This window comes from Lissotriton vulgaris, chromosome 5 (assembly GCF_964263255.1).
Source record: "Lissotriton vulgaris chromosome 5, aLisVul1.2, whole genome shotgun sequence".
In the NCBI taxonomy this organism is placed as follows: Eukaryota; Metazoa; Chordata; class Amphibia; order Caudata; family Salamandridae; genus Lissotriton; species Lissotriton vulgaris.
The window spans coordinates 1,561,726,683-1,561,753,608 of NC_141693.1; the positions used below are offsets into that span (position 1 = coordinate 1,561,726,683).

Genomic DNA, 26,926 nt, shown 5'->3' on the forward strand with positions numbered 1-26,926 from the left:
ATATCCCCAAGCGTAGGTTCAACCCTGGTCAGCACTAGTTGGTCCCCCTCGAAATTCTGGTCCGGTCTTGGAAATCCCTTAGATAGGATATGTCGTCCCAGGTCATCCGTTCGAATTTTCCCAGACCTCTCGGAGGATCGGGTCCGATTCATGCAAAGGCCGATATTGAGCGCCATTTCGCACGTTTCATTCATGGTCTATCCTTGGGCCATTCGGGATAGACCCAGTAGAATCAGAAGCAAAGATATACGTTCCAACCCCTCTGCATGCAAGGATATTGCGGAGCTGTCTTCAGGATATGTCCGAAACCATCGGGTCGCAGTTTAGACGATACCAAGCCGTGTACATTCCGGGCTCCGACAACCAATTATTCAACTCGCATCTGCAGTGTCATTGAGGTGCCCCACTTCGGCGCTAATCCATACGGATATTTGATGTCGAAATCGGACAAAATTTACTTCCATTCCGGTGGATCGGCTCCTTCCGAACTCTTATGGCCGATGTTGTTAGACTAGAAGCCGGCTGCATTCTTACTCGAGGCCCCGGCTTCCATGCTGATGTAGGCTGCAAACTTCAAGGCGACGTTTCTCCATTCTCGAAGCAGGTGGAACTTTCGGGGTCACTCGGTGTAGCGTTATTTCGTTTCGTCTATCCGGGAGAGTTGCATAGGCACAGGATAACTGGCAGGATCTTGTAGCATGATGAGAAGGTCTGCGGAGCCGGGAGACTAAGCGGCCATCTTGGTCGCCAGCTTGGCTCCTCCAAGAATCAAATATGTTAAGTAGCGCAGCAAATACGTTTGCCAGTTTCAGAGAACAGTTTGAAGATGTTAAAAGCTCAGCATCTTTACTTGCATCTGCATGGGGAATTCAATTGCATTTTACACAAAAACGACCACAAGGCAAAAAAAAGCACTTCGATGAACTCTGTGAAGACCAAAGGCTGTGCAATCCTGAGGACCATTTTGAGGTGTTTGTGTTTTATGCTAACATAGATATTGTTGTAAATCAGATAAAAACTCAATTTGCTGGTATGAACACCATAACCCAATGCTTTCATTTCATGATGCCTTCAGAAATCCTCAGATCTAGTGAGGATGAGTTGTTTGAAGCAGCTATGACCCTGGCAGCTCATTACGAAAAAGACGTGTCCCTAGAGTTTCCACAACAACTGATCTCTTTCAAAGCAGTGTTGAAAGAACAAATACAACTTATCTCAGGTGGCACAATAATGGATCTGGCTGACCTTTTATTTTTGAGAAACCATGCAATTCTGCCTAGTGTTTTGGATGTTGCAACAGCACTGAAACTTTTTCTAACAATTCCAGTTAATGTAGCCAGTGCAGAAAGGTCATTTTTAAAGTTAAAGTTAATCAAAAACTATCTCCGAAGCACAATGACGAAGGAAAAGGCTGTCGGGGCTTGCAACTTTAAGCATTGAGAGTGATCAAGCAAACAAAATAAATGTGAAAGCTTTAACAGAAGAGTTTGCACGAAGAAAGGCCAAGAGGCAAACATTCTTTCAGTCAAGTACATCTCTCCAATTCAGTGAACCAAACAGTAGTAGCCTTCAGCCACCAGTCTAATTTGCGAGTCACTCTTCCTGGTGTAAACAGTCTTCAGCCTTGTGTTCACTCTTTAAGTATTATTTTCTGCTGTACCAGCCTTCAAACTTTGCAATACATTTCATCAGCCTCCTGCAAGTACCTTTCCTACTTCAAGTCTGATTTTCTAAATACATCTGTCCTTTGAGTCCCATGAGGAAGCAGTAGGTAATATGGTATTCTGCCAGATCATCATACTTTAAATATTGTTCGCTTATATCTAGGCTACCTCAATATTCTGAACATACGCGTATAGAGGCAAGAGGAAATGTATTCAGTTTAACCTGACATATATGCACCCCCTTGACATTTTAATTTGCACAGACAAAAGGGGCATTATTTGACTAAACAGCTTTGGTTTTTTTTGCTGCTGAGCTTGTTATTGTTTTGCCAGTCACTTAAATATTTGCGCCTTTATGCACAAGCTAAAGGGGCATACTTTGATGAAACTGGTTTAATGTTTATGCTCCTAAACTTGTTGTTATTTTTATCACTCACGTTAAAATATTTTGCACAAATAAAAGGGGCATTATTTGACTGGGCGGGTTTGATGTTTATACTGCTGAATTGTCATTACTTTACCAGGCACTTTGAAATATTTATGGCTTCATGCAGAAACAAAAGGGGAATTAGTCTGACTAAATAGGTTTGATTTATGTATGCGGCTGTCTGCTGTACTTATTACTGTTTTGCTAGTCACTTTGAAATATTTGAGCCTTCAAAAAGGAAATTGTTAGTTTAAACTGGTTTGATTATTGTATGGTGCTGTAGTTGTTGTTTATCACTTGCTTTGAAATATATGTGCCATTATGCACACACCAAACGGGGAATTGTTTGACTAACTTGGCTTCATTTTGGCATACTGCTGGACTTGTTTTTACCATGCACTTTGAAAGTATTTTCACCTTGATGCAAGAAGAAAGTTGGATTGTTTTGCAAAACATGCTTGATTTTTATATATTGCTCGGCTGGACTGGTGATTGCTTTGTTTTGCACTTTTTCTTTTGCTTTATCAACTACAGTTTGTATAGATTGCATTAGGTACTTGCTGATATGGTTTATTTTTATTCCACATGCAGTGTTATTTATGGTGTTGCTTGCACTTGTCTGTAATACAGACAGTAGTACCTTAAATCTTGTATTTAGCATTGTTTACAGTATAGAAATGATAAATTAAAACAGACTAACATCTGCATCAATGTTCTGAAGCATCAAAACTATTTTCTTCCTCAGCCTTGTTTGCCTGCCTGTTTTGCAGTGCTTACTAATAAAGACATTATGATTGAAATTGCTTCCTCAGTTCACATGATTATCAAACACAACCCTTGACAGTCGCTAGTGTGTGGCATGCAGATAATTCACCAGTCTATTTCTCTTGACTTTCGCAGGATACTGAGTTATAGCTTGTGTACTTCTCATGTATATTGTCAGTCGAGTTTTTATGGAATTGCAGGTTTGGGTTTGTCTTTCAAAGTATCGTCAATTCTATTTCAGACCCTTCATAGTTGTTCTTTGTTCTTCAGCCATAGGCAGTTCCTGAGACAATAGGATCACTCCTTGGCATTGTTCTAATTGCTACCTCAGTTAAATAATCTGCTTTTGACAGCATTGTTACTAATGGCATAGTTTGTATGTTAAGAGTGTTTCCCACTTTTTGTCATTAGAATTTAGAGAAAGACAATATAGAGGCATTTCATTTAAATGTTGGAGGTTTCAAATCAAAATATGCTAGATTTCTGGTTGGTGGGGCAAAGTGGTAGATGATGGGCTGCGCCATGGGGGAAGGGAGCCCCCTCCAGGTGCTTTGCAGGGGGGCCCTCTAAAGTTTTGTTACGCCACGGGATGTACCCCTTGACGATGCAGGTGCTGTCTGTGGTTGTCGAGCTCCGCAGTCAGTTGAAGTGATGTCATTGATCGTCTCCTGCATCGAAAGGCAAAGCGTCAGTTCCGACCTGTACAAAGTCATCACTCCATTGATTTTGATGGTTCTGTACAGCAGAAGCTCCCTTTCAAAGGCCCAGGACTGGATTGGCATTACTTGGCAGGGAAGGGCTCACAGATGGCAGAGTCCAGGTGCTGTTTCAGAGTTGTAGGAAGTCTTTGAAGGCCCTGAGGGGGCAAGCCAGTATATCCTTGGAGTCACTCTGGGTTCAAGTGTTTCAGCTAATCCCATCCTCTTCATCAGTGTGAGGGTAGACTAAATTTGCAGCTCTACCTGCCTATCAAAAGATTAGAAATAAGTGAGTTGAGTCTTGAGCTCTGCATGCCGTTCAGCCATGAATTTTTGACTGGAAGAAATATCCAGGTCCTTGACTCGCTGCACCTCTATTCATCAGTGTGTGTAGGGAGCCACAACATTTATTAGGAGAAATCCCCTTATTTTTTTCACTTTATCGCAAGAGCTCTAATTGTCTTGTTTGAGCCACTCCAGGTCTTCATTATTTGAAGGATTTTGAGACCTGAAGCCTTGCAGCAGGAAAGCATAGGCATCTATGGGATTGCATCATTAAAGCCTGTCACAAGATCTGCACAGAAGAGGTGTCCTCATTGGATGGCAATAACTCTGCTGGGAATAAGGAAAATGACAATATAAAGGTTGAAAACATGATGGAAGGTTCCCCTAACCACTAGAAAGAAGTTACAGACCAAGTCGACCTGTGACTTGTGTGTTCATTCAGCCTGTCAAACAGACAAAGTAAAATAAAGTAGCAACTCGCAAGGAATCATAACGCCACAGAACATCGCTGGCTAAGCGGATCAAAGTAAAGTAGTGCATCAGATATTTCTTGACATTGTGAACGTTTTAGGCAATAAACCAGGGGGCACATTTACTAAACTTTGAGGCAACGCAGCGCAGCAAAAAAAAGTTGCTGAAATGTTCTGTGCTTATAAAGTTATGGAGCATTTCTGCTCTCTACTTGTGCTGGTACACTGTGTGCAGCCTAGCGCCAATGCCAGCACGCTTGCACGATAGTTGGGAAGGCGTAGCATTTTGATACATTCACATGTTTACAAGTTTTTCTAAATCTGGGAATGCACCAAAATCCATAATTAGATGCATCGGAATGCCCATGCTCCACCCATTGACACCACCCACGTTGAAACGTAATGAAATGTGCCTTGCATTAAATTTCTTTACAAAGTCACACAAGGCCACGCAAATCAGGAGTTGGGTGGCTTTGTGAATGCCGAGACAGACGGGACGTGGACCGTCTCGGCTCCCGGTCCACGTGCTGCTCCGGCCTGGATCCCAGCGTCTGAAGGAAGCCCTCTGCGATGCTGATGCTCCCTACCTGAAGCGGAAGGTATGGGGCACCTGCGGGGCTGCTCAGATCGCTGCTGGTGCCACTGGAGCGGCGTAGATTTGAGGTGCAGAGAAACGACAGTGGCGGCCAAAATGGCGACCGGAGCCCTGCCGAGAGCGCCGATGGCTGCATCCCTCTGCAGGAGGTATGTCCAAAGTGCGCATTCCGAGGGACACAGCAACTGCCACTAGTGGAACACTACCTCGGGGCCTCGGTAACGGCTTTACACCGGAGACGGCCCCGCCACAATCGGTTCTCCCTTGCCTGCCTGACTTTAAAATGGTGACCCGTAAATGCCGATCGGCACCTCTAATTGATGACCTGGGCCCTGCGCTTACTGCCTCTCCCACAACATATACTGCATCTGCGTCTCCTGTGCCCATCTGCATCTGCATCTGTTACCCCGAGCTACTGCCCCTTTGCCTATGCTGCAGCTGAGCTGAAGAAACCACTGGCCTGTCCTGGGGTTAACCCTGCACCTCCGACACCTCATACACCCTGTTTTCCAGCAGACCTCCTGTACCACGTGCTCCTCTCTCCTACCTGCTGGCTCAGCCTCTCACCCACGGAGGAGCTCCTGATTAAAATGGCGGCTTTGTTCAACGGATCCTGTGGTGCCAGCGGAGGTTGCCACCAGAAGACCTTGGCCTCCAATTTTACACCAGCACTAGAGGTGAGCCGGGCGCCACCGCAACTAACGCTGCTCTCCTCAGAGAAGGGCTCCAGTCTGCTCTGCCCCGGGGCTTGCCTGACCCCAAATTGGCGGCGCCTTAGGGACATCGGTGCAAATGACTCCCCGGGCAGACTTTCAAGCTCGCGATCGGCTGCTGCCAAAGCGTAGCCTGCTGAGCTCTCCTACTGTGCCCTCCTCCTGTGCCTCCTCCTGTGCCCATCCAGCATCGGCGTTGCTGAGGCTCTTCCATTTGCCCCCAGATGATGTGGGACAGCTTTGTGGCGTGTTCTCCCTTGCTCCCGGGACTGCCTCCCGTTCTGCGAACCGCTGTCTTGGCGCCCGTGGTCTTTCTTCCCCGACCCCTGGTCTCCGGATCAAACTCCTCTGCCCCAGCTCCTCATGGACGATGAGGCTGTGACTTTGCTGCGGACTGCCTTTCTCCCCCCGGACTTGCTGGCTGTGGCAGCACTCCTCCTGGACTTTCGGACTTGGTCCTCTGCACTCCCTGCCATTTTCTTTTCTTTTTATGACTCGCTTATTCTTCTACCTTTCTCCTCCGCCATTTTAGCGACCTCTGACCTCTCCCCTCTCTGTCCTAGAGACCTTTCTATTGTCTCTCCTGTTGCCTCTGACACACTCCTCGCTGTCTTAATCGTTACTATCTGCTTCCCTCTCTCGTTTGTCTCACTTTCCTGCCCTTTTCTGTCCCTCCCCTGGTGCTGTGACTACATCCCCCCTCCGACTGCATTCCCCCTCCAACCCCACTTAATGGAACTCTGCTTTTCTGTATATAGAGACAACTCTAATCCAAGTATATACAGTAGACCATTGTGCTCTCTACCATTCCTATGTGACTCTTAGAGTATATCCAGTCATTTCCCTTCCTATGTATATAGAGATAACTCTAATCACTAATATATGCAGTAGTCCGCTGTGCCCTCTACCATTCCTATGTGACTCTTAGAGTATATCCATGTGTATCCCTTCCCTATGTATATAGAGATAACTCTAATCACTAGTATATGCTGTAGACCGTTGTGCTCTCCACCATTCCTATGTGACTCTTAGAGTATATCGATGTGTATCCCTTCCCTATGTATATAGAGATAACTCTAATCACTAGTTTATGTAGCAGACCTTTGTACTATCTACCATTCCGATGTGACTCTTAGAGTAAATCCAGTCACATCCCCTCCCCATGTATATAGAGATAACTCTAATCACTAGAATATGCAGTAGCCCGCTGTGCTCTCTACCATTCCTATGTGACTCTTAGAGTATATCTAGTCATATCCCTTCCCTGTGTATATAGAGATAACTCTAATCACTAGTATATGCAGTAGTCCGCTGTGCTCTCTACCATTCCTATGTGACTCTTAGAGTATATCCATGTGTATCCCTTCCCTATGTATATAGAGATAACTCTAATCACTAGCATATGCAGTAGACCTTTGTACTATCTACCATTCCTATGTGACTCTTAGAGTATATCCATTTGTATCTCCTCCTTGTGTGACTTTACATCTTGTACATTTGCAATTTTTTCTGTTTGTTTCCTCTTTGTAACGCATGTAATCCTAAGTCCTTATGTTTTTCAACTGGTTCTTATGTAAAGCGCTCTGACACCTTCGGGTAAAGTTTGCGCTATATAAAATCACATTAATAAAATAAATAAATAAAATGCTACTGAAGCCTTTGCATTGTTCTTGCTTCACCATGTGTGACACAAGTAAAATGCAAAGACTTCAAAAATATGGGCCCAGGTTATTTGTGGGCTGCCACAAGCCCCGTAGAATGACATAGACAGAGTCGATAAATAATATTGCAGATGTAGGTAGGAGGGGAGGGTCATCTTGCCGGGCAGAAGAGATAAACAAACATTGGCATAGCCAAAAGGTCTCGCTTTTAGGACCTTATAAGTGTTTAGCCATGCAACAGTTAATGTTGTTGCACCAAGGATACTGTGCTGCATAACTACATACTTATAAGGACCCAAAAGCGAGACCTATTGGCTATTAAAATACTCCAGTTAAGTTCTGTTACCCTTTTAAAAAAGTAAATCAAATATACGATTGCCAAACATACTATTCTGGTCAGCCAGGCCTTAATAAAGTGTATCCACAGTATGATTATTAGTAATGGTGGGAGGGGAGGTTTAAGAATTATTTGGAGTCCTTTTAACACCTACTCCCAGCCAAAGAGTGGAGAATCCACCAACTCTGGAACACCCTTAAGAAATTGATTACAGCCATAGAGGGTTTCAGTATACTAAAGTAAAGTGAGCGACAGTCATCTTTCTTTATCATGCTTTGATTCCTATAGGTTATAGAACTTTATAAGTGTGTTGACTATGAGTGTGCTAGGCGACTGCGAAAAGGGCGGGCCAAATACCCTAAGGGCAGAGCTCACTGCACATGGCTAAAGGATGTACCTTGATGGCTCTGTGGGAGGTTGGCCAGCTGCAAAGCATGCCCATTTCCTGCACATAAGGCCCTCCGGGCAAATCAATAGGTATCACCAGAGGTCACACCCTAGATCCAAAGTCAAAAGTGCAGGTGTGTGAAGAAACATACTCAAGTATATTACAATCAAGCAATAGAAATTAATTGAAAAAATCTTTTTTCATGGCAATATAAATGGTTACTAATGTCAGTTAATAATCAATCTCATACAAAAAATAAAATCCCTCAAAAAGCAAAAATTAATTTAAATGCATACTATGGTTCCGATTACAGACCTAAAAGGCACTGAAATTCAGAAGTTACAATGATCTAAAAGAAACCATAGTTCCCCCATGTACTGCTAGTGACCACAAAGATTACAACACAAATGATATCTTCCATAGCATCGCAGCAACACCTCCTTTCTTACCAGAAGATGAAAGGCAGTTCACTCACATGTAATGCACGGAGTCACAAATGTTAAAGCTTGGTTAATACTACAGTGAAACTGACAGCTTCCAAATGGCATCAACAATTAGTCAAAGGTTCAGTAATAAAACTGTCAATAACTTAAACTATTGAATGTACAGGTTGGTATGCTCAAAAAGGCAAGTGGTGAGTGAAGAGAGTTGGGTGCAGGGGGACAACACTTTCATAAAGGTTACTGAATTACTTTGTATAGTGACATCTTAGTCCATAACTTCGCCAACATTTTTGTTAAGGAACTGCATTCCCCAGCAACTAAAAAGGTTATGTACCACCTCAGGTAACAGTTCGTAAAATGGGCAAATAAGTACAATCAACCATCAGGTACTGACCAACAGATTGAAAATCTCTGTCTCAACCCATATCAAGAAGTACTGACCTTCAGACTGCTGTTTCTTTGGATGTTGTCTTTCCTCTCACACATTTTGGAAAAGGAGTTAAAAGTTGCACTTCTGCAGCCGGCCAAACACTGATCCTTCTGCAAGTTACCCGATTCTTTGCTGCTTGCTCTCTCAAGGCGCACGAAAGCTTTCAGCTGCGCTCAGTGCTTGTTGACATTTAGGACGCCCTGAAAACATAAACAAGCATTGGCGGCGCGACCGCGAAAGTGACGCGGCCATGAAAGTGAAAGTCAACGCGATTGTGGGCTGATGGCGTATGCGCACGTGCGACCGCGAAAGTGCAAGTCATCGCGATCGCGGGCTGATGGCGGCTACGCGCGTGCGGCCGCGAAAGTGCGAGTGGTGCGCACAGCAAAAGAAAACCATAAAGGAAAGCTAGGGCGCGGAAAGCTGCCGGCTGCGCAAGTGCATGCGCGCGTGAACGCTAGCGCTTGGCCGTGTGGCAGCACTTTCAAAAGCCCTAACTAAATGTCTTGCAGAGCAGCGCATGAGCTGGCTCAGGAGAGACCTAAAAATGACTAAGTGTTGCTGGTAGCTAATGGGTTTGTCAGTAGAGAACAAAAAAAGGGAAGTAAAAAGATATCGAAAAAGTGAGCAAAGCAACTGTTGGGAAAAGATTGGTCGATGGGAAACATGCTAAAGAGCTAAAGATAAAGAGAGAGCTACTCAGAGTAAAAGAGGGGGTATGAGGGAGCATGAGAGACAGCAGCATATAGGAAAAGGAAGGGGCAATAGATGTAAGCATACATGGGTATGTTTCATAGTCCTAGCCAAGAAGCGGCCAAGGGCTGATTCAAAAGCTCAGAGGTGCAGTTTTCGTACTTTACAGTGAAATAGTTGATAGGTGTGGTCCTATTCTGTGGACGGCTAATGTACCTTAAAGAGGTAAGCATTCAGTTACCTTCTGACTTTGAGGATGGTTGGCAAAAAGGTCAACTAATAAGAAAATGAGAGAGACAGAAAACAAGACAAAGCGCTACACAGAGTGAGACGAGGTAAATACAGGAGAGAAATAAGAAGACAAAATGGAGAGAGCCTCATAGCTAACAGAGTAAACAGGGTGTAAAAGAAAGTGAGGGGAGCAGAACGTTTGGGGAAGAAAACTGGGAGAAATATGGGCTGTGGGTTGAGGTCGGATGAAACCCTCCTCTGGCAACTGCCACAATCCTTGACAGGGTGAACCACAGAAAGTCACTAAATTAACATGTGCTTAACCCTCTGGTAGCTTGGCACAAAAGCAGTCAGGCTTAACTTAGAGGCAATGTGTAAAGTATTTATGCACCACTTAAACACTAATAAAGTAAAAACAAAAACACAGTAAAATTTCCACACCAATTTAGAAAAATAGAGTAAATATTAATACATTTTTTGACAACAAGATTTAAAATTCCAATCAGTAGAACCGGAGATATGAATTTTTAAAGTTTATAGTGAAAAATGGCACCTAAAAGATCAAATCGCCAACTGCAGATATCTAATCGCTAGACCAAGGCAAAGTTGAAAGTTATGGTAGACTGCGATAGACTACGGGTCAGATATATGAAATGTATTGGGCCCAGTCTCTGCCTACCTCGGACTTGGAATTTTTTTGGGAAGAAAATGTCTAAAAAGGTAAAGTTCAGCAGAGCAAAACAGCTGGCAGTGGGCGAGGAGGAGGAGGCGTCGTCGTCGTCAGGGAGTGTTGGAGGTAGGGGCGGCGCTTCCACGTGGGTGTTGGAGCGTAATCTCACTGCTTTCTCCTAGTGCGAGAAGCAGAAATGTAAAATAGTATTTTACAGCGTGAAAGCAGAAGAAGGGTATGCCTGGTTGGGTGGCGGGCAGGTGGGTGAGTCAGGGAAGAGTGGCTAGCTCAATGTTATGGGCGCTGACTGTTTGGTCAGCCCCAGGGCCGACCAAACCAGTCATAGGACTCTCCGTTTTCTTCATGTAGGTTGCTGCGTAGCTTGCATGAATAAAACGGCCTCCCGTAGACGCCTGTAAGGATGGCGTCCTAGCCAATCACAACGTTGCCATTGCTGAGTTGTGATTGGCTTTGGGGAAGAGAGGGAGGCTGCCTGCTTCTGCTTCCTGTTTGCAGAGAGAAGGAGGCGCGACGCTGGAGTCCGGCACCGGAAGCGAAGGTAAGTTTTTTAAACATTTAAACAAAAATTAAATTAACCCCTCTCCTCGCATGACCCCCCCGGACCCTCACCAGCATTTTATGCATGCCACAACTGGTTGGAGGGAGTTGCGGTGAAGACCCAGTCTCTTATTTGGAAGTCAAAAATGTCCTGCGGGACAAAGCTGAAGGCTGTAGCTGACAAAGACTTCATGAGGCTGGTGACCACTTCTGCGAGCAGCCATTGAACAGAATATGTTGCTGTGGAGAAGAACATAACAGGGCTGCTGCAGAGCCAGGCGACTGGTGATGCACCTTGGGCGGATCGACGAGCTGGAAGGTCCCGGTCTACTCTCGGTTCTCACAGCATTTTTTGGATTTGAGTTATCAGGGCACCTTAAGCACCACACCCAAGGGTCCAGGACTGGAGAGTCACCACTTGGAGGGTCAGGATGCACTCTGGAAGGGTCCAGTTGTGGGTACAAGATGGTTGGAAGCTTTTCTATCCCTAAGGCTCTGATCAGAAGGCTAGCCAACTAGCCCCTGGAGTCCCTTTGGAAGTTCTGGGTTCAAAGGAAAGAAAATAGCTCAAATAGCAAGGCAGACCTCTGGGGCTCAGACCAGGCTTCAGGCAGCAAAGCAGTCCTTGTTGGTGCAGCAAAACAGTCCTTCTGAAGTGCACAGCGGGCCACAGCAGCAGGCTGTCCTCTGAGACAGCTGGTCCAGGAGTGAGCTGATTAGTGGGTCTGAAGGTCCTGTTGTATATCTGGTGTATCCTTTGAAGAAGGAGACATTTCTGGAGACATCTCCTCACAGAGGTGTTTGTAATTTCCTGCCTCCCTGCCCTGGTCCCAGACTGTGTAGGCACAATAGGCTAGTGTGAAGTTCTTTGTGTGAGAGTGGGGCACAGTCTATTGAAATGCAAGTGTGGATGTGCCCCCCTCCTGAATAAAATGGCTCATCTAGGCACACCTAGTCCCTCTATTGTGTGGCTGTCTGGGAGGAATACACAAAGGCCAACTGCCAACTTTACTCAGTCATGTGGCCCAGGGGCAAGCTGCAAGTACCAAATGGGTTGAACAAGAAGATGCCAACTTTCAGAAAATGTTATTTTCAGACCTGTGATTTAAAATCCGGCCTTACCATTAAAGAGGGTTTTCAATTACACCTTCTTAGACATCAAACATGACTTCTCTACCTGCTTCCAATCAAACGTTAGCATTTATTAAATGTAATAAGATAACCCAATGTTATTCTATGGGAGAGTAGGGTTCACAGTAGTGAAAAATTAATTTGTGAGCTTTTCACGAGCAGGACATTTAAAACTCAAAAGTACATGCCCAACATTTTATGACAATACGCCCTGCCCTATTGGCTGCCTCAGTTGTACTGTAATAAAAAAAAAGTTTTAGGTATGGCAAGAGGGTTATTTTGGCAAGTTGAATTGGCAGTTTAAAACTGCATTCAGGCTGCAATGGCAGGCCTGGGATATGTTTTAAGGGGCCAGTTTAGTGGGTGGCACAATTACTGCTCTAGGCCCACCACCAGCATTTAATTTACCAGCCCTTTTTATATGGTATACCACTTTACTAGGGTATCATAAGTAAATTAAATATGCCAATCAGGTGTAATTCAATGGTACCATGTTTTAGGGAGAGAGCACAAGCACTTTAGCACTAGTTAGAAGAGGTAACGTGCAGAGAGTCCTAAGGCCAACAAAACCGAATTCAGAAAAATAGGAGGGGCGAATGCAAACTGTTTTGGGGAACACCACTCTAAGGCTGACAGTTCTAAAAAAAATGTTAAGAGAGACGTACAGAAACCAACAGCAAACTATAAAACAAAAATGTATACATTGTGAGCAGAGAGAGTGCAGAATGTGAAAAGGAAAGAGAGGAGGGCACTGAATATGAGAAGAAACAAAGATGCAAAGTTCAGTTCAGTGAGGAACATGTCACTTGCCAGCCAGTGCCAAGCAATACTTTACCCTTGATTGGTCGCCCACGTGCCAGGCTGAGTAGAGGAATCTGAGCTTTGCCCAGGAAACAGCCTGGCTCTGTGTCCTCATCATCAAAAACATACACCCACAGTGAATCGAACCGCAGGTAGTTGTCCAAGTCGGAGGTCACCGGAACAGGGAAAGTGATATTGTCGCCAAAGTAGGGGTTGTTGCTGTATGGCACGATGGGGGTGTCATGGTCAGGGTAGTCAAAGAAACGGTAGATGGCATATGGGCTGGGCTGTGAGCCCAGCCAGCGGCTCCGCACCCCACTGCAGCCCTCCAGGCGTACCACCAGCTCGTTCTTCTGTCCCCCAGGACCAGGGGCTCCCCAAGCCTGAAACATAAGAAATAAAGGATTTAAAAACCATTGATGACCCGTGACTTTGATTACTTCTATCTGGGATGCATATCTAAGGAGAAAATTAGGCTGATAAATTGTGGTCTTTATGCTGTATAGGTTACAGTATCTGTTTGTTTGCTAAATTGGGACAAGGGCTGGAGAGGTGAGCCCTGGGAATGTGTTTGAGCTTATGTCATGTATCAGCAGCTGAAGAGGTACGCACTACAGGTGTATTCTATGAAGGTCCCAGGACATGTTTCCTATAGTGTGTTAATATATTACAGGTTTCATGCGGTGTGCCCCAGATTGTATTAAGTGGCAATCTCACAATCAATTTCCTTTTGTATGAGTTGAGTTCCTGGGTTGGATTATATGGATATCCTAGACTCTCTTTCCTACACTATATAAAGATGGTACAGGTCTAACACCATGGTCTATAGGGGCCTTTATTATTAAGTCATGAAGTTCAGTGTTGTATTCTATGAAGGTTCCAGCACCTGTCTCCTACAGAATGATTTGAAGTCCTTGGCTGTATTCAATTAATCATTCAATCAGTTGTTTGTTAAGTGCGACTACTCACCCGTAAGGGTCTCAAGGCGCTGGGGGTAGGGGGGTGCAGGTTCCAGTCCATCAGGGAGGGGGTCTGTCGAAGAGCCCGGTTTTGCGGATTCTCTCGAAGATGGGAGCGATGTTGTCTGTCGGAGGTGGAGCGGAAGGGCGTTCCAGGCTCTGGCCGAGAGGAAGGAGAAGGAGTGGCCTCCCGATCTGGTCTTTCTGGTACAGGGGACCACGGCATAGGAGAGCTGAGCAGATTGTAGGGTCCTTTGGGGTGCAAGGAAATTCAGTCGGCTGTTCAGGTATGCTGGTCCGGTGTCGTGGAGGGCCATGTGTTCGTGGGTGAGCATCTTGAAGGTGACACTGGCCTTGATGGGGAGTCAGTGGAGTGTACACAGGTACTGGGAGATGTGGCAGTATCTTGGCGGGTTGAGGACCAGGCTTGTGGCGGCGTTCTACATGTTCTGTAGCTTGCCGGTGAGGTTTTTGTTTATTCCGGCGTAGAGGGCATTGCCGTAGTCGAGTCTGCTGGTGACTGGTGCATGAGTGACGGTCTTTCTGTGCATAGAGGGATCCATTTGAAGGTCTTACGTAGGAGGTGGAGGGTGTGGAAGCAGGAGGACGAAACAGAGTTGATCTGACGGTCCATTTTAAGCTCGGAGTCCAGGATGAATACCAGGTTGCGTGCGTGGTCCATGGGGGTGGGTGGGTTTCCAAAGGCAGGAGGCCACCAGGTGTCATTACAGGCGTAGGGGTTTGGGCCCATGACGAGTACTTCTATCTTGTTGGTGTTAAGTTTTATGCAGCTGTTTTTCATCCATTTGGCGACGGCTTCCATGCCTTCTCGAAAGTTGTGCAAAAAGAACAATCGATGGACAGAATGCAGAACAATGTCATACATTCACCTCATTACAGAGATCTGGGCCTAAATCCATGTTTTTTTTGCTCACCATGCCATTCCAGTTTGGACCCAGCCATGTGCAAATCAGCCTTGACCCTGTGCCCCATGGGAACAGTCCAGCCTGAACTGCCAGGCCAGGCCAGGTCCTCCCTGGACTGGAAACAAGCATCCTAGGACCGGTTTCGGGCTTTCAGGTCTCATCATCCAGGATAGCTTGATTCCAGTGCATGGAGAGCACGGGACCCATGTCTGCGCCTACCCGTCTCACTCGGGGTGACAAATGCAAAAAGAACATTTGGGGACACCATTGTGAAAAGCTTCACACGCTAAACGGAGGATTTTAGCGCCATCAGCGAGACAGAGCGGCTCACCTTCTTCTTTTCCCGGCACCAGTCTACCTCTCGGCGCACCCGCTTCGCGGGTGCCCCTTCGCCTGTTTGAGGAGGGAAAGTCATCTCTTGCCGGTTGCGAGGAGCGTTGAGGCAGTAAGGCGGTAAGCGGCACCGGGCGTGTGGCTGCAGCGGGGCTGCGAGCGTGCAGGGACTTCAATTCCCAGAAGTCCCTGCTAGACCGACGGAGAGCTTCCGGTCCGCTCTCCCTGCTGGCCCGCCCCCCGCCCTCCTGAGGCCTCAAAGCACCAGTTTCCAGCCCAAGCGAGTGGGACACCATTGTGAAAAGCTTCACACGCTAAACTGAGGATTTTAGCGCCATCAGCGAGACAGAGCGGCTCACCTTCTTCTTTTCCCGGCACCAGTCTACCTCTCGGCGCACCCGCTTCGCGGGTGCCCCTTCGCCTGTTTGAGGAGAGAAAGTCATCTCTTGCCGGTTGCGAGGAGCGTTGAGGCAGTAAGGCGGTAAGCGGCACCGGGCGTGTGGCTGCAGCGGGGCTGCGAGCGTGCAGGGACTTCAATTCCCAGAAGTCCCTGCTAGACCGACGGAGAGCTTCCGGTCCGCTCTCCCTGCTGGCCCGCCCCCCGCCCTCCTGAGGCCTCAAAACACCAGCCTACTCCCGCAGCGCGGGACGCAGCCCGGGCTAAGACTGGGCAAAGACAGGGCCGTTTTAGGCCGTTAGAGACCGTTTAAGACCGGACCGGGCCACACCTCTTGGATTTTTTCCTTTTGAGACTTCCCTGCTAGTATACTTGATTTTTATATATTTATTGCAATATCTCTTCCTCACAATGTCATCACGTGAAACTAGGAGCAAGGCAACTAAGATCCCCAAAAAAGCAACGGGCACCTTAGATGACTTTATCACCAGGACTAGCCTCTCCATTGATAATGAAATAACTAAACTCCAGCACAAAGTATCAACTGAACTCGAATGTGCTAGGAGGCTTTCAACTGAATTGGCGCTCAGGAAAAAATCTTCCCTAGGCAGCATTGCCTCCTCTAAAACTCCTGAACGCATTTCTGGACCAAAACCAATCATAGCCCTAGTCGAGGTGCATTCAATAGCAGAGGAATCAACTCCCTCTACCTCCCATGAATCACATGGGACTTCAGCTAGGGCCGAGTCAGGAAGCCCATCACAGTTGACACTCTCAAAGGAGAGTGCTGAGGTTCTTTTTAGATGGGGCGCCATGTAAGTCATCAGAAGAGATGATTCATAATGTAAGCACATCATCCACCTCTAGGAAGCCAGAGGAAGCAGAGTCCCTCAAAAACAAATCACCTATTAAAGCACCATCAAAGCACAAAAGAAAGCGCAAACATCTAACCGCTTTCGCTAGGAAAAAAGCTAAAGTAGCACATAGTTATAACATCAAGGGTGGTACTTTAAATATTCCTATTGTAACATCCGAGATCTCCTTACATGATGTAGCATCAGTAAATGCAGACAATACTAACAACAGCATAGTTGAACAAATTTCCATTGCTATGTCTGATCATTTAGGTAGTGAGGGGCAAAGAGTCTCCTGTGACACAGTAGAACAAGACGGTGGAAGAGAAGAATTTTTAAAAATAGTATGGGAGACGCTTAAGAGATTACTCAAACCATTGGAAATTAGGTTAACTGGAATTGAGAATCAACTTCTTGAGGTTGAGAAAAGTGTTATCACTCTTTCAAGCATAAGTCTCAACTGTACTGAAGCACCTAGGGTCACCCAGCAAGTTCCAGTCCCCGTCCCGGTCACATCAAAAAATTCACATATCAGTCCATTGGACATGCAGCAAAAAAAGGTGGGGGTAGCAAACAATACAAACACTACTCAATCAACTAGCACTAAAACCCAACTGAATCCAACCCCCTCAACTTCTACAGCTGTAAATACCACTAGCAAACCTATGCAGAAAAACCAGGTTCACACTAACACTCTTCTACCACAAATTCCTTCTTCCTCTCACTCCTCCAATCAGAGTGTACTAGCTCAAAATAAACCTCAACCTAATCCCCCTGCCTACCCCTATACTACTCCTGCAGGCATCCAACCCATGCCTGACAAAACCACTGCAAATGTCATTCATAAGCCAAACTACCAGTTTAATCACACTCGCAATAATTTTAGAGGAGGGTACATAGATCTACCACCAGACGCTAGTACATTTGTAGCTGTTCTTACAGGGGTGCCAGAACTGGATAGTCAATATGAAGAAAACTTCCAATCGCTAAAAAATAAAGTGATTTTTTGGCTAAACAAATATAAACCCATTCCAAATCAGATGAAAAGTAAGATCCTTATGGTTAGGAGGGTACCATGGGTAGGGCCATCTGTAAAATCAATCACGGGCGATTGCATTGTCATATCCTTTGAAGAACCCCAGAGTGCTGAACAAATTTGCAATTGGAAATCATATGGTATGAATCCACCTATTGAAGCCAGACCTCTATCATTTTTTTACCCTCCACCAAGACCTATCCACCACGGCCCCAATTGGAACCCTGTTAACCAGTATTATGGCAGTGCTCCTAACTTGGCTAGACATGGTGATCATAACATGTGGTCTGGTACTCCAAACTTAGGCAGATATGGTGATTACAATATATGGTCTGGCATCCCTATCTCCAATAGATTTAACTGTCTAGATGCTGTGGATTGACTTGCCACTGTGCCACACTGCATTTATGAACTATATGATGCCTTTTGTAGATTGAGCAAAGGTTATCCCAAGCCTGACTTTGTTTATGAATTATATGATGCCTTCTGTAGATTGGTCATTGGCTATCCCAAAACAAAAAATGTCGTACACTTGCTTGATGATGACCTGTCTAAAAGGAATATGCTGCATAGGTCCAAACTAGTATCACAAAAAACGGAATCATTCAACATGTCTGAGAATGTACGCTATTGCACAACGGAGGGTGGTCGGGATGGGAACACAACTACTGCAGCCAGAGGAATAGTAAAGGTTGAGAAAAAGTCATAACAAATTTGCAAGTTGGCAACCGGCCCAATCAGTGTGCAGTTAATTCCAGCCCTGCCAACCGGAGTACTGATCCTTGCTTACTTATCCTATCGTGGAACATCGCAGGTGTTCATAAGAACCTAAAAGATCCTGAGTGGGCAAATTACATTGACACCAGTGATATTTGTCTACTGCAGGAAACCTGGGCCATAGAAGTACCTCATCGGGTAGGATACAAAACCTTTGGCATTAGGGCTGTTCAGCCTGACAGAGGAAGACCATCAGGGGGTCTACTAATTTGGCTAAAAATCACCCTGGCCATGCAGGTGGAAATTGTGAACACAGGTTCTCCGGACATTTTAGCCCTAAGGGTCACTCCTCCGTGTGGCATTGAATGGTTCATCGTCAATGTCTATAATAGACCGACCAGTCACTCAAAGGTGTCAGCAACACTTGAGGCACTGGAACTCCTGTTGAAGAATGTAATCGGAGATATCCCGGTCATCTTGGGAGGAGATCTAAATTGTAACTTTGAACCCGTTCTGGGCATCTCTGAAGTGTTCGAAGATGAGGATTCAGCATATAACATTCCCCAGCTTGAAACCACCAAATTTGTCAAATATTCGACATTGGCCAGCCAATTACTAAGACTCTCTGCGGACCACGGCCTTAGAGCAGGTAATGGCCGACTCCCATCGGACCTGCAAAAAAAACCCACCTTCTCTAAAGCTAAAAGCAATTTAGATTTTGTACTTGTTTCTCTTAGCATTTGGCACTTTGTGATAGATCTGGAAGTTGTAAGCAGGGGGGAAAGTGATCACTACCCATTGGAACTTTACATCAACAAGAATATGGTTAGTGACACCACTTTAACTACAACTGAATCTACCCAAGTCAGCTTATGTGAGGACGTCCATATACACAATAATAGACGTGCAGTAAGATGGCCACGTGTTTTGGCGGATGGTAATGCCTTAGCATTGGTTTATTCTCTTTTTGAACAAACATTTGCACATATAGTTGACCATGCCTTCCTACCGGAACACTTTGAACATTTCATTGATCTACACAAAGTCTTTTTTTCTGAACTAAAAATGCTTTTATCAAAAATGCCGAAAAAGAAACAGCAAAACCACAGAGTGGCCAACCACGGAAAGTTATGGTATGGTCATTCGTGCAGAACTGCCAAATCAAATCTGTTGCTTGCCATTAAAACCAAGTCCAAAGAAGAAGTAAAATCTGCAAGGGTGGAATACAAACGTATATTAGAAACATCTAAAAAACTCTGGGAGGAATCAATTTGGGCTGAAATGTTACTTGCTGCAAAAACCAATGACAATGTTGGCTTCTGGAGACTGGTGGCCAACGGGGGGCATGCTGGGAGAGCCGTGAAAGATGTATTCCTGGATGAGATGACCTGGGTAACCCATTTCACAAACCTCTACAAACAATTCGATAGCGAAAGCCAATGGAGCTTAAGGTCCTTTTCCCCTACTGAACCCCTCATCTTTACATTGGAAGAGACTGTAAGGGCGATCAACGACCTTAAAAATTCTAAAGCCCCTGGCCCGGACAGAATACCGGGGGATCTCTACAAGCACGAAGTTGATGTCTGGGCCCCTTATCTGAACCGTTTGTTTAATGCCCTATCGTCAAGTTGTAATTTCCCAGACAGCTGGCGGGCAGCGGAGGTTGTGTTAATATTTAAAAAGGGGGATAGAATGATACCGTCCAACTACAGACCAATTAGTCTGATGGACACACTCCAAAAACTATACGCCAAACACCTCCTGTTCAGAATCAATGATTGGCTTGAAGCTACGAAGATAATTTCCAAATTCCAAGCTGGCTTCCGGAGTAAGACCAGCACAACAGACCAAATCTTTCGATTTTGTTGTCTGATTTGGAAATATGTTCAGTTGAAAAAAGGTCATCTGTATGTAGCCTTCGTTGACCTGAGGGCTGCATTTGATTTAGTCCCACGGAGTTTACTTTGGAAAACCTTGCAAGAAATTGGGTTGCCGGGATGCCTTTTAGCCCAAATAGTTGAGCTGCATGCTGATAATTTTGCTAACATCAGGTGGGGCCCCAACGGCGAGTTGTCTCGAAATATTCCCATTGAACGTGGGGTTCGCCAGGGATGTGTCCTGGCCCCTACCCTATTCTCCCTGTTTATTAATGATGTCCCTGATTATTTAAATGCTTGTGTTAATGATTCACCGCAGCTTAATGGAGTAAGGGTGCCTGCGCTGCTTTTTGCAGACGACACTATACTTATATCCCAAACAAAAAAGGGCCTTCAGGCACTCCTTAATTCTTTCAGCTGCTATTGCCAGACAAAGGGCTTGGAAATTAATGCAAATAAAACAAAATGCATGTCATTGAATCCCAGTATGCCAGACAGAGGGCTTTTGACTCTGAACAACCAAAAACTAGATACTGTGGATAACTTCTCCTATTTGGGTGTTGTACTAGATTCCAAGCAAAGCTGGAAACCCCAAATTGAGAAAAGTAAAATAACATACGCCCAAAATGTCAAACCAATCTTATGCAAAATGAATTCTAGTACAAGCAAAAGTGTAACCCCGGTTTTAGAACTTTTTAAATTTAAAATACAGTCCGCTGTACTATATGGAGCAGAGATATGGGGCCCATGGGCAAGGAATAGTTTTCAAATCATGGATAATAAATTCATGCGGGCTTCTGTGAGGGTCCCCATTAGTACACCCCTTTTACCACTCCAACTGGACTTAAACTTTAGGAGAACAGATCATTTAGCTATCTTAAGGCCATTATTATTCTGGGTTAGGCTTTGGACTACCCCCGAGTTGATAGATTACAGAAATGGCCTGCAAGAATTGATGTTGCTTGATTCTTTTAACTCCATCACTTGGCTAGTGCACATTAAAAAATGGCTTACACTTTTGGGCCTACATTCAATGTGGGAGACTCCAGACAAAATGCCTACTTTTTCTAAACTAGTAGTCAAGCGAGCTTTCTGGACCCACATTAGCAGGGAGCTAGTAGATGGAGTTAGTGCTGGTTCAGCAGTCCAGGCTTTTCTATTATTCAAGGACGAGCTTTGTTTCGAACCATTCCTGGACGAGATAGAGCCACCCATTGCAAAAACTCTTTTCCTAAAGTTCAGATACGGGATACTCATGCTGAATTACAACACTGAAAGATGGGCACAAAAAAGATTGGGAGCCTTGACTGTTAAAACCAAGTGCTGCCCCATGTGCTCCATTGACTGTCCCGAGAATGAGGTACACATGCTCTTCGTTTGTAGTGCATATACGAAACCGAGAAAGAAATGGTTGAAACCAATGTGTAACCTTCTGGGGACTAGGTCCTGTTTAATAGCCTTTAGGATCATGAAAAGCAACTCAACCCAGTTTATTGTATTTAGTATGAGTAAATTTCTATATTCTGTTTCCATAATTCGAAAGAAACAGGGACATTGTCTTTGAGTTGGAAAGTGTACACGTTTTCTTAACCCTTGCATTTGTGATAATTTTTTAAACATAACTTTTTAATGAAATATAATGTGTGATCTTCCATGTAAAAATGAATTGTAAAAATGAATTGTAAAAACTACTCCTTGCCCGTATAATAACTCTTTTTTAAAAAACTGTCACATTAATGTTGATTTTATATGTTTGTACGTGACTTTTATGGCCAAAATGGCCGAAATAAAGTTATAAATAAATAAATAAAAAAAGAACATTTGATGGACAGAATGCAGAACAATGTCATACATTCACCTCAGTACAGTGATCTCGGCCTAAATCCATCGTTTTTTTGCTCACCATGCCATTCCAGTTTGGACCTAGCCATATGCAAATCAGTTTTGACACTGTGCCCCATGGGAACAGTCCAGCCCAAACTGCCAGGCCAGGTTCTCCCTGGACTGGAAACAAGCATCCTAGTACCGGTTTTGGGCTTTCAACCCTCATCAGCCAGGATAGCTTGATTCCATTGGCAAGGAGAGCACAGGACCCACGTCTGAGCATACCCGTCCCACTCGGGGTGACAAGGATGCTTGTTTCCGGTCCAGGGAAGACATGGCTTGGCAGTTCGGGCTGGACTGTTCCCATGAGGCACAGGGTCAGACTGATTTGCATATGGCCATGTCTGAACTGGGGTGGCAGAGTGTGCTAATGAATGATGATGGATTAAACCCAGATCAGGTGACCGGGGGTGAGTGCTTGCAATCTTCAACACTCCGTCCATCCCCCCGTTGGTTTTGCTTTGTTCGCCCTTAGTTGGCAGGATATGCCCAGACTTGGGTCCCTTGCTCACTTTGCCACTGGATTCAAGCTAGCCTAGCTGATTAGCCAGAAACCGGTCCCAGGATGCTTGTTTCCGGTCCAGGGACGACATGGCGTGGTGGTTCGGGCTGAACTGTTCCCATGAGGCACAGGGTCAGACTGATTTGCATATGGCCATGTCTGAACTGGGATGGCGGGGTGAGCTAAAGAATGATGATGGATTAAACCCAGATCAGTTGACGGGGTGAGTGCTTGCATGGTTCAACACTCCGTCCATCATCCCCTTTGGTTATCCTTTGTTTGCCCTAAGTTGGCAGGGTAGGCCCAGACGTGGGTTCCTTGCTCACTTTGCCACTGGATTGAAGGTAGCCTGGCTGATGATGGCTGATTAGCCAGAAACCGTCCCAGGAGGCTTGTTTCCGGTCCAGAGAAGACATAGCTTGGCAGTTCGGGCTAGACTGTTCCCATGAGGCACAGGGTCAGACTGATTTGCATGTGGCCATGTCTGAACTGGGGAGGTAGAGTGAGTTAAAGAATGATGATGGATTAAACCCAGATCCTTTGACTGAGGGTGAGTGCTTGAATTGTTCAACACTCCGTCCATCATCCCCTTTAGTTATGCTTTTTTCTCGAGAGTTGTGTCTGGTGGTGTTCAGTTCATTGGATAGGGAGAGGATGAGTTAGGTGTTGTCTGCATATGATACAATGTTGAGTCCATAGGTTATGACAATGGAGGCAAGTGGAGTCATGTAGACTTTGAAGAACATAGGGCTGAGGGAGGACCCCTGAGGGACTCCACAGGTGGTTGGTGTAGGGTCCGAGAAGGAAGGGGGGAGTCTGACCCGCTGCGTTCTGCCAGAGAGGAAGAAGTGGTTCCATTTGAGGGCCTTGTTCTGGATCCCTGCATCAAGGAGTCTGCATATTAGGGTGAGACTGTGCCCAAGGCCGCTGAGAGGTCGAGGAGGATGAGGGCTACCATTTCTCTTTTGTCCAGTAGGGTGCGGATGTAGTCTGTTACGGCAAGGAGGGCGGTTTCCGTACTGTGTTTTTTTCTGAAGGCGGATTGGGAGGAGTCGAGGATGTTGTGCTCTTCAATGAATGTGGTGAGTTGGCTGTTGATGGCTTTCTCGATGACTTTCGCTGGGAACGGGAGCAGGGAGATGGGTCTGTAGATTTTGAGGTCGGTGGGGTCGGCCGAGGGTTTCTTCAGGAGGGGGTTGACCTCAGTGTGTTTCCAGTCATCTGAGAACAAGGTGGTCGCCAGGGAGCGGTTGATGTTGTGGTGGAGTATGGGTGCGATGGTGCTGGCAGCTCTGTTGAAAATATGGTGGGGTAGGGGTCCGTGGGGGCCCGGAGTGGATTGACTTCATCGTCTTCGGTGGTGAGGGCTGCCAGTTGTCAATCGCTGGCTTCAGGGTGTTAGGGGTGATTGGCGGAGGTTCGGTATGTTTGTTGTCTTTGTCAAAGTTGTCGTAGATGCTCTTGATTTTGTGGTGAAAGAAGGTGCTGAGTTTGTCGCAAGGGTCTTGTGAGGAAGGAATATCCGCTGATTCGCTGGTGGGTTGGGCGAACTCCTTGATGATGTTGAAGAGTTCTTTGCTGTTGTGTGTGTGTGTGGAGATTCTGTCTTCAATTACTTTTTTTCTAGTTGTTCTGATGAGTTTGTGGTGGGCGTTGGTAGTGGCTCTGAAGTTGTTGTGTGCTTCTGTGGATTTGGTGTTCCTCCAGGCCTTTTCAAAGTGGCGGTGAGTGCATCTGGACTCTCGAAGTTCGGTGGTGAACCATCTAGCTTTCTTGGCGGGGGTGTTGTTGTTTTTCTTGAGGGGGCTATGGTATTAGCGTTGTTGGAGATCCAACTGTGCAGGGTTCGGGCTGCGGTGTTGGGGTCATCGTTTCCCGCGATGGTTGGGGTGTCGTTGCTGAGTGAGGAGGTGAGCTGGTCGTCGGTGATTCTGGTCCAGTTTCTTTGTGGGAGCAGGTGCTGTTGTTTGTGAATGGTGGGTGTTCTGAAGGTGAAGTGGACGTAATAGTGATCAGTCCATGGGAGTTTGGTGGTGTGGCTGAAGGAGATAGAGTTTCCTGTTCTGAAGATGGGGTGCTTTAGTTCGGTCACAATTTGGCGGAGTCCAATGTTATGGAGGGTGTCCAGGAGGGATGTGGTGTTCGGGTCCAGTTGGTTGTTGAGGTGGAAGTTGAGGTCTCCAAACAGGGTGTAGTTGGTGGATGTGATGGCATTCGGGGAGATGATGTCCGTGATGGAGATGGTAAACGGTCCGCGTGGTCCTGGGGGTCGGTAGATGAGGGTTCCTCGGAGGGTGGTGGTAGGGCTGGTCAGTATCTTGAAGTGAAGGTGTTCCGTCAGGTCTGTGGTTTCGTCGGGGAGTGTGCTCAGGCAGAGGGTGGATTTGAGGATGATGGCTATTCCTCCTTCAGGGCGGGTGGGGCGGGCCTTCCTGGAGATCTTGTATCCTTGGGGAATGGCAATGGCAATGTCTAGCCCAGAGGGGGTGTTGGTCCAGGTTTCAGTGAAGAATGCTATGTCCGGGGTGGTGCTTTCGAGGAGGTCCCAGATTTTGGTGGCGTGTTTGTGGAGTGATCAGACGTTGAGGTGGATGCATTACAAGGTCTTCGGTGCAGGTGTGTGCTTGCGGTTGAGCTGGGTCCGTGTTCCTAGCGGTGCTGTAGGATTGTCGGCAGCGGTGACAGCTGAAGGGTCCTTGGGTGTTGGCATATGTTGCTAGCATGCAGTTGTTGTTGCTGCCTGGGTTGAGTGTTTGGAGTGCTGCTGGGTCGTATCGTTGGCGGTGTGGAGGTACAGGGTCCCTGGCGCTGGTTACGGTCGTGTTGCGGACGGGCGCAGACGGGCTTGCCTTTAGTGCACCAGCGTCATGGCTGCGCAGCGGGAGGCATTTTATGGGGAGGTGGGAGGGAGGTGCAGCTGGGAGGAGGGAGCAGGAAAACGGCGGAGTGAAGGGGCTGCGGGGGCAATAATAAAATTGGGCAGAATCGAAGGAGAGTACAACAAAAGGCAAAACAGACAGTGTGGGGAAAAAGCAATGAAAAGTAATAACACAAGGCACAACAAACAAATGTGGGCGAAAAGCAATGACTTTACAGCTCAAGGCACAACAAGCAAATGTGGGCAAAACGCGAAGAAGGTGCGACAGGGGGCACCCTGGGCACGAACCCCTCCCAGCCTACGGCAGAGGCACAGCACAGCAGACCGGAGTTATGGCAGGAGAGAGCAGGTCCCTGGCCTGGTCAGAGGTCCTGCTCGCGTGCACCACTCAGTGGCTGGCATTTTATGGAGGAGGTGGGAGGGAGGTGCAATTGGGAGGTGGGAGCAGGAAGACGGCGGAGCGGAGGGCCAGCGGGGGCAGCAGCGGCGTGTGGGGCGTGGAAAAAACAGGTGGAAAAGAGCGCAAATGGGAGAGAAAGAGGGCGAAAACAAATAAAGTGGGCAGAATCGAAGGAGAGTAAAACACTAGGCAAAACTGACAGTGTATGCAAAAATCCATGAAAAGTAACAACACAAGGCACAACAGCAAATGTGGGCAAAAATCAATGAAAATAAAGCACAGGGCACAACAAGCAAATGTGGGCAAAAAGCGAAGAAGGTGTGACAGGGGGAAAACCTAGGCTCGAATCCCTACCAGCCTTTGGCAGAGGTCAAGCACGGTAGACCAGAGCTACGGAGGAGAGAGAAGGTCCCTGGTCAGGGTCAGAGGTCCTGCTCTATGACTAAATTATCTTCTGCTTCCTAGATGTGTAAAGAAGGTAGACGGGCTCTGAGATGAGTCTCACATCATGCACAATGGGGGTCCCAGGCCCGTTTTTCCTCCATTCTGTGTAAGTTCTAGACTTGTATTCGAAGAGGTTCCATGCACTGTGTCCTATAGTATGCAAAGATGTTACAGGGGCACTGAGGTGAATCCTAAGGTTATATGCTGCGGAGAGTCTTGTTTTCTAAATAGCTGATACATGGCTTATGATGGGGGCTCCTTGGAGATGATTCTGTGCATATGTTGGTGGTTCATGGCGTGTTGAGATGAGTCTGAATGCATTCAATGGAGATTCTGGGAATTATCTCTGAGATAATGTTGGGACAGGGAATAGTGCAGTGAGTGCCTGGTCACATTCAGGGTTGTAACGCAGGCCACTGCAGCCCCGCAGTGCAGAAGGGCCCCAACCCACCATGGTACCCCCAATCCTTCAAGGGGGGCTCCATTTTGCCTAAGGCCATTGAAGTTGTGTGACATATGGAAGACTCGAGGGCCCCTCATCTAGTTCTCCAGGGGGGCCTCGTCATTTTGCGTTAGGCCATTGGTCTCATTCACGCCGTAAGGGTATTACAGAGGTCAGTAGGCGAGTCCCAGGGTGTATTCTATGGAGATCTCAGAAAGTGCCCGACACTTCGGATCCTTAAGGGAAAGCGATGCCAGTCCCTCACCTCTTGTTTCTTGTATACAAGGTGAGGTAGGGGCTGATGAGGTGAGACTCTG

At 46.4% G+C, this 26,926-nt stretch overlaps 1 protein-coding gene across 1 annotated transcript in view; it reads right to left on the reverse strand.

Annotated features, from left to right (window-relative positions):
- Positions 1-26,926, reverse strand: part of LOC147715158 (X-linked retinitis pigmentosa GTPase regulator-interacting protein 1-like) — a 306,245-nt gene that overhangs the window by 57,098 nt on the left and 222,221 nt on the right. The window contains exon 17 of the mRNA XM_086920416.1: positions 12,995-13,343. Within this exon, the coding sequence (XP_086776542.1) occupies positions 12,995-13,343 (349 nt within the window). The remainder of the gene's footprint in view (positions 1-12,994; positions 13,344-26,926) is intronic.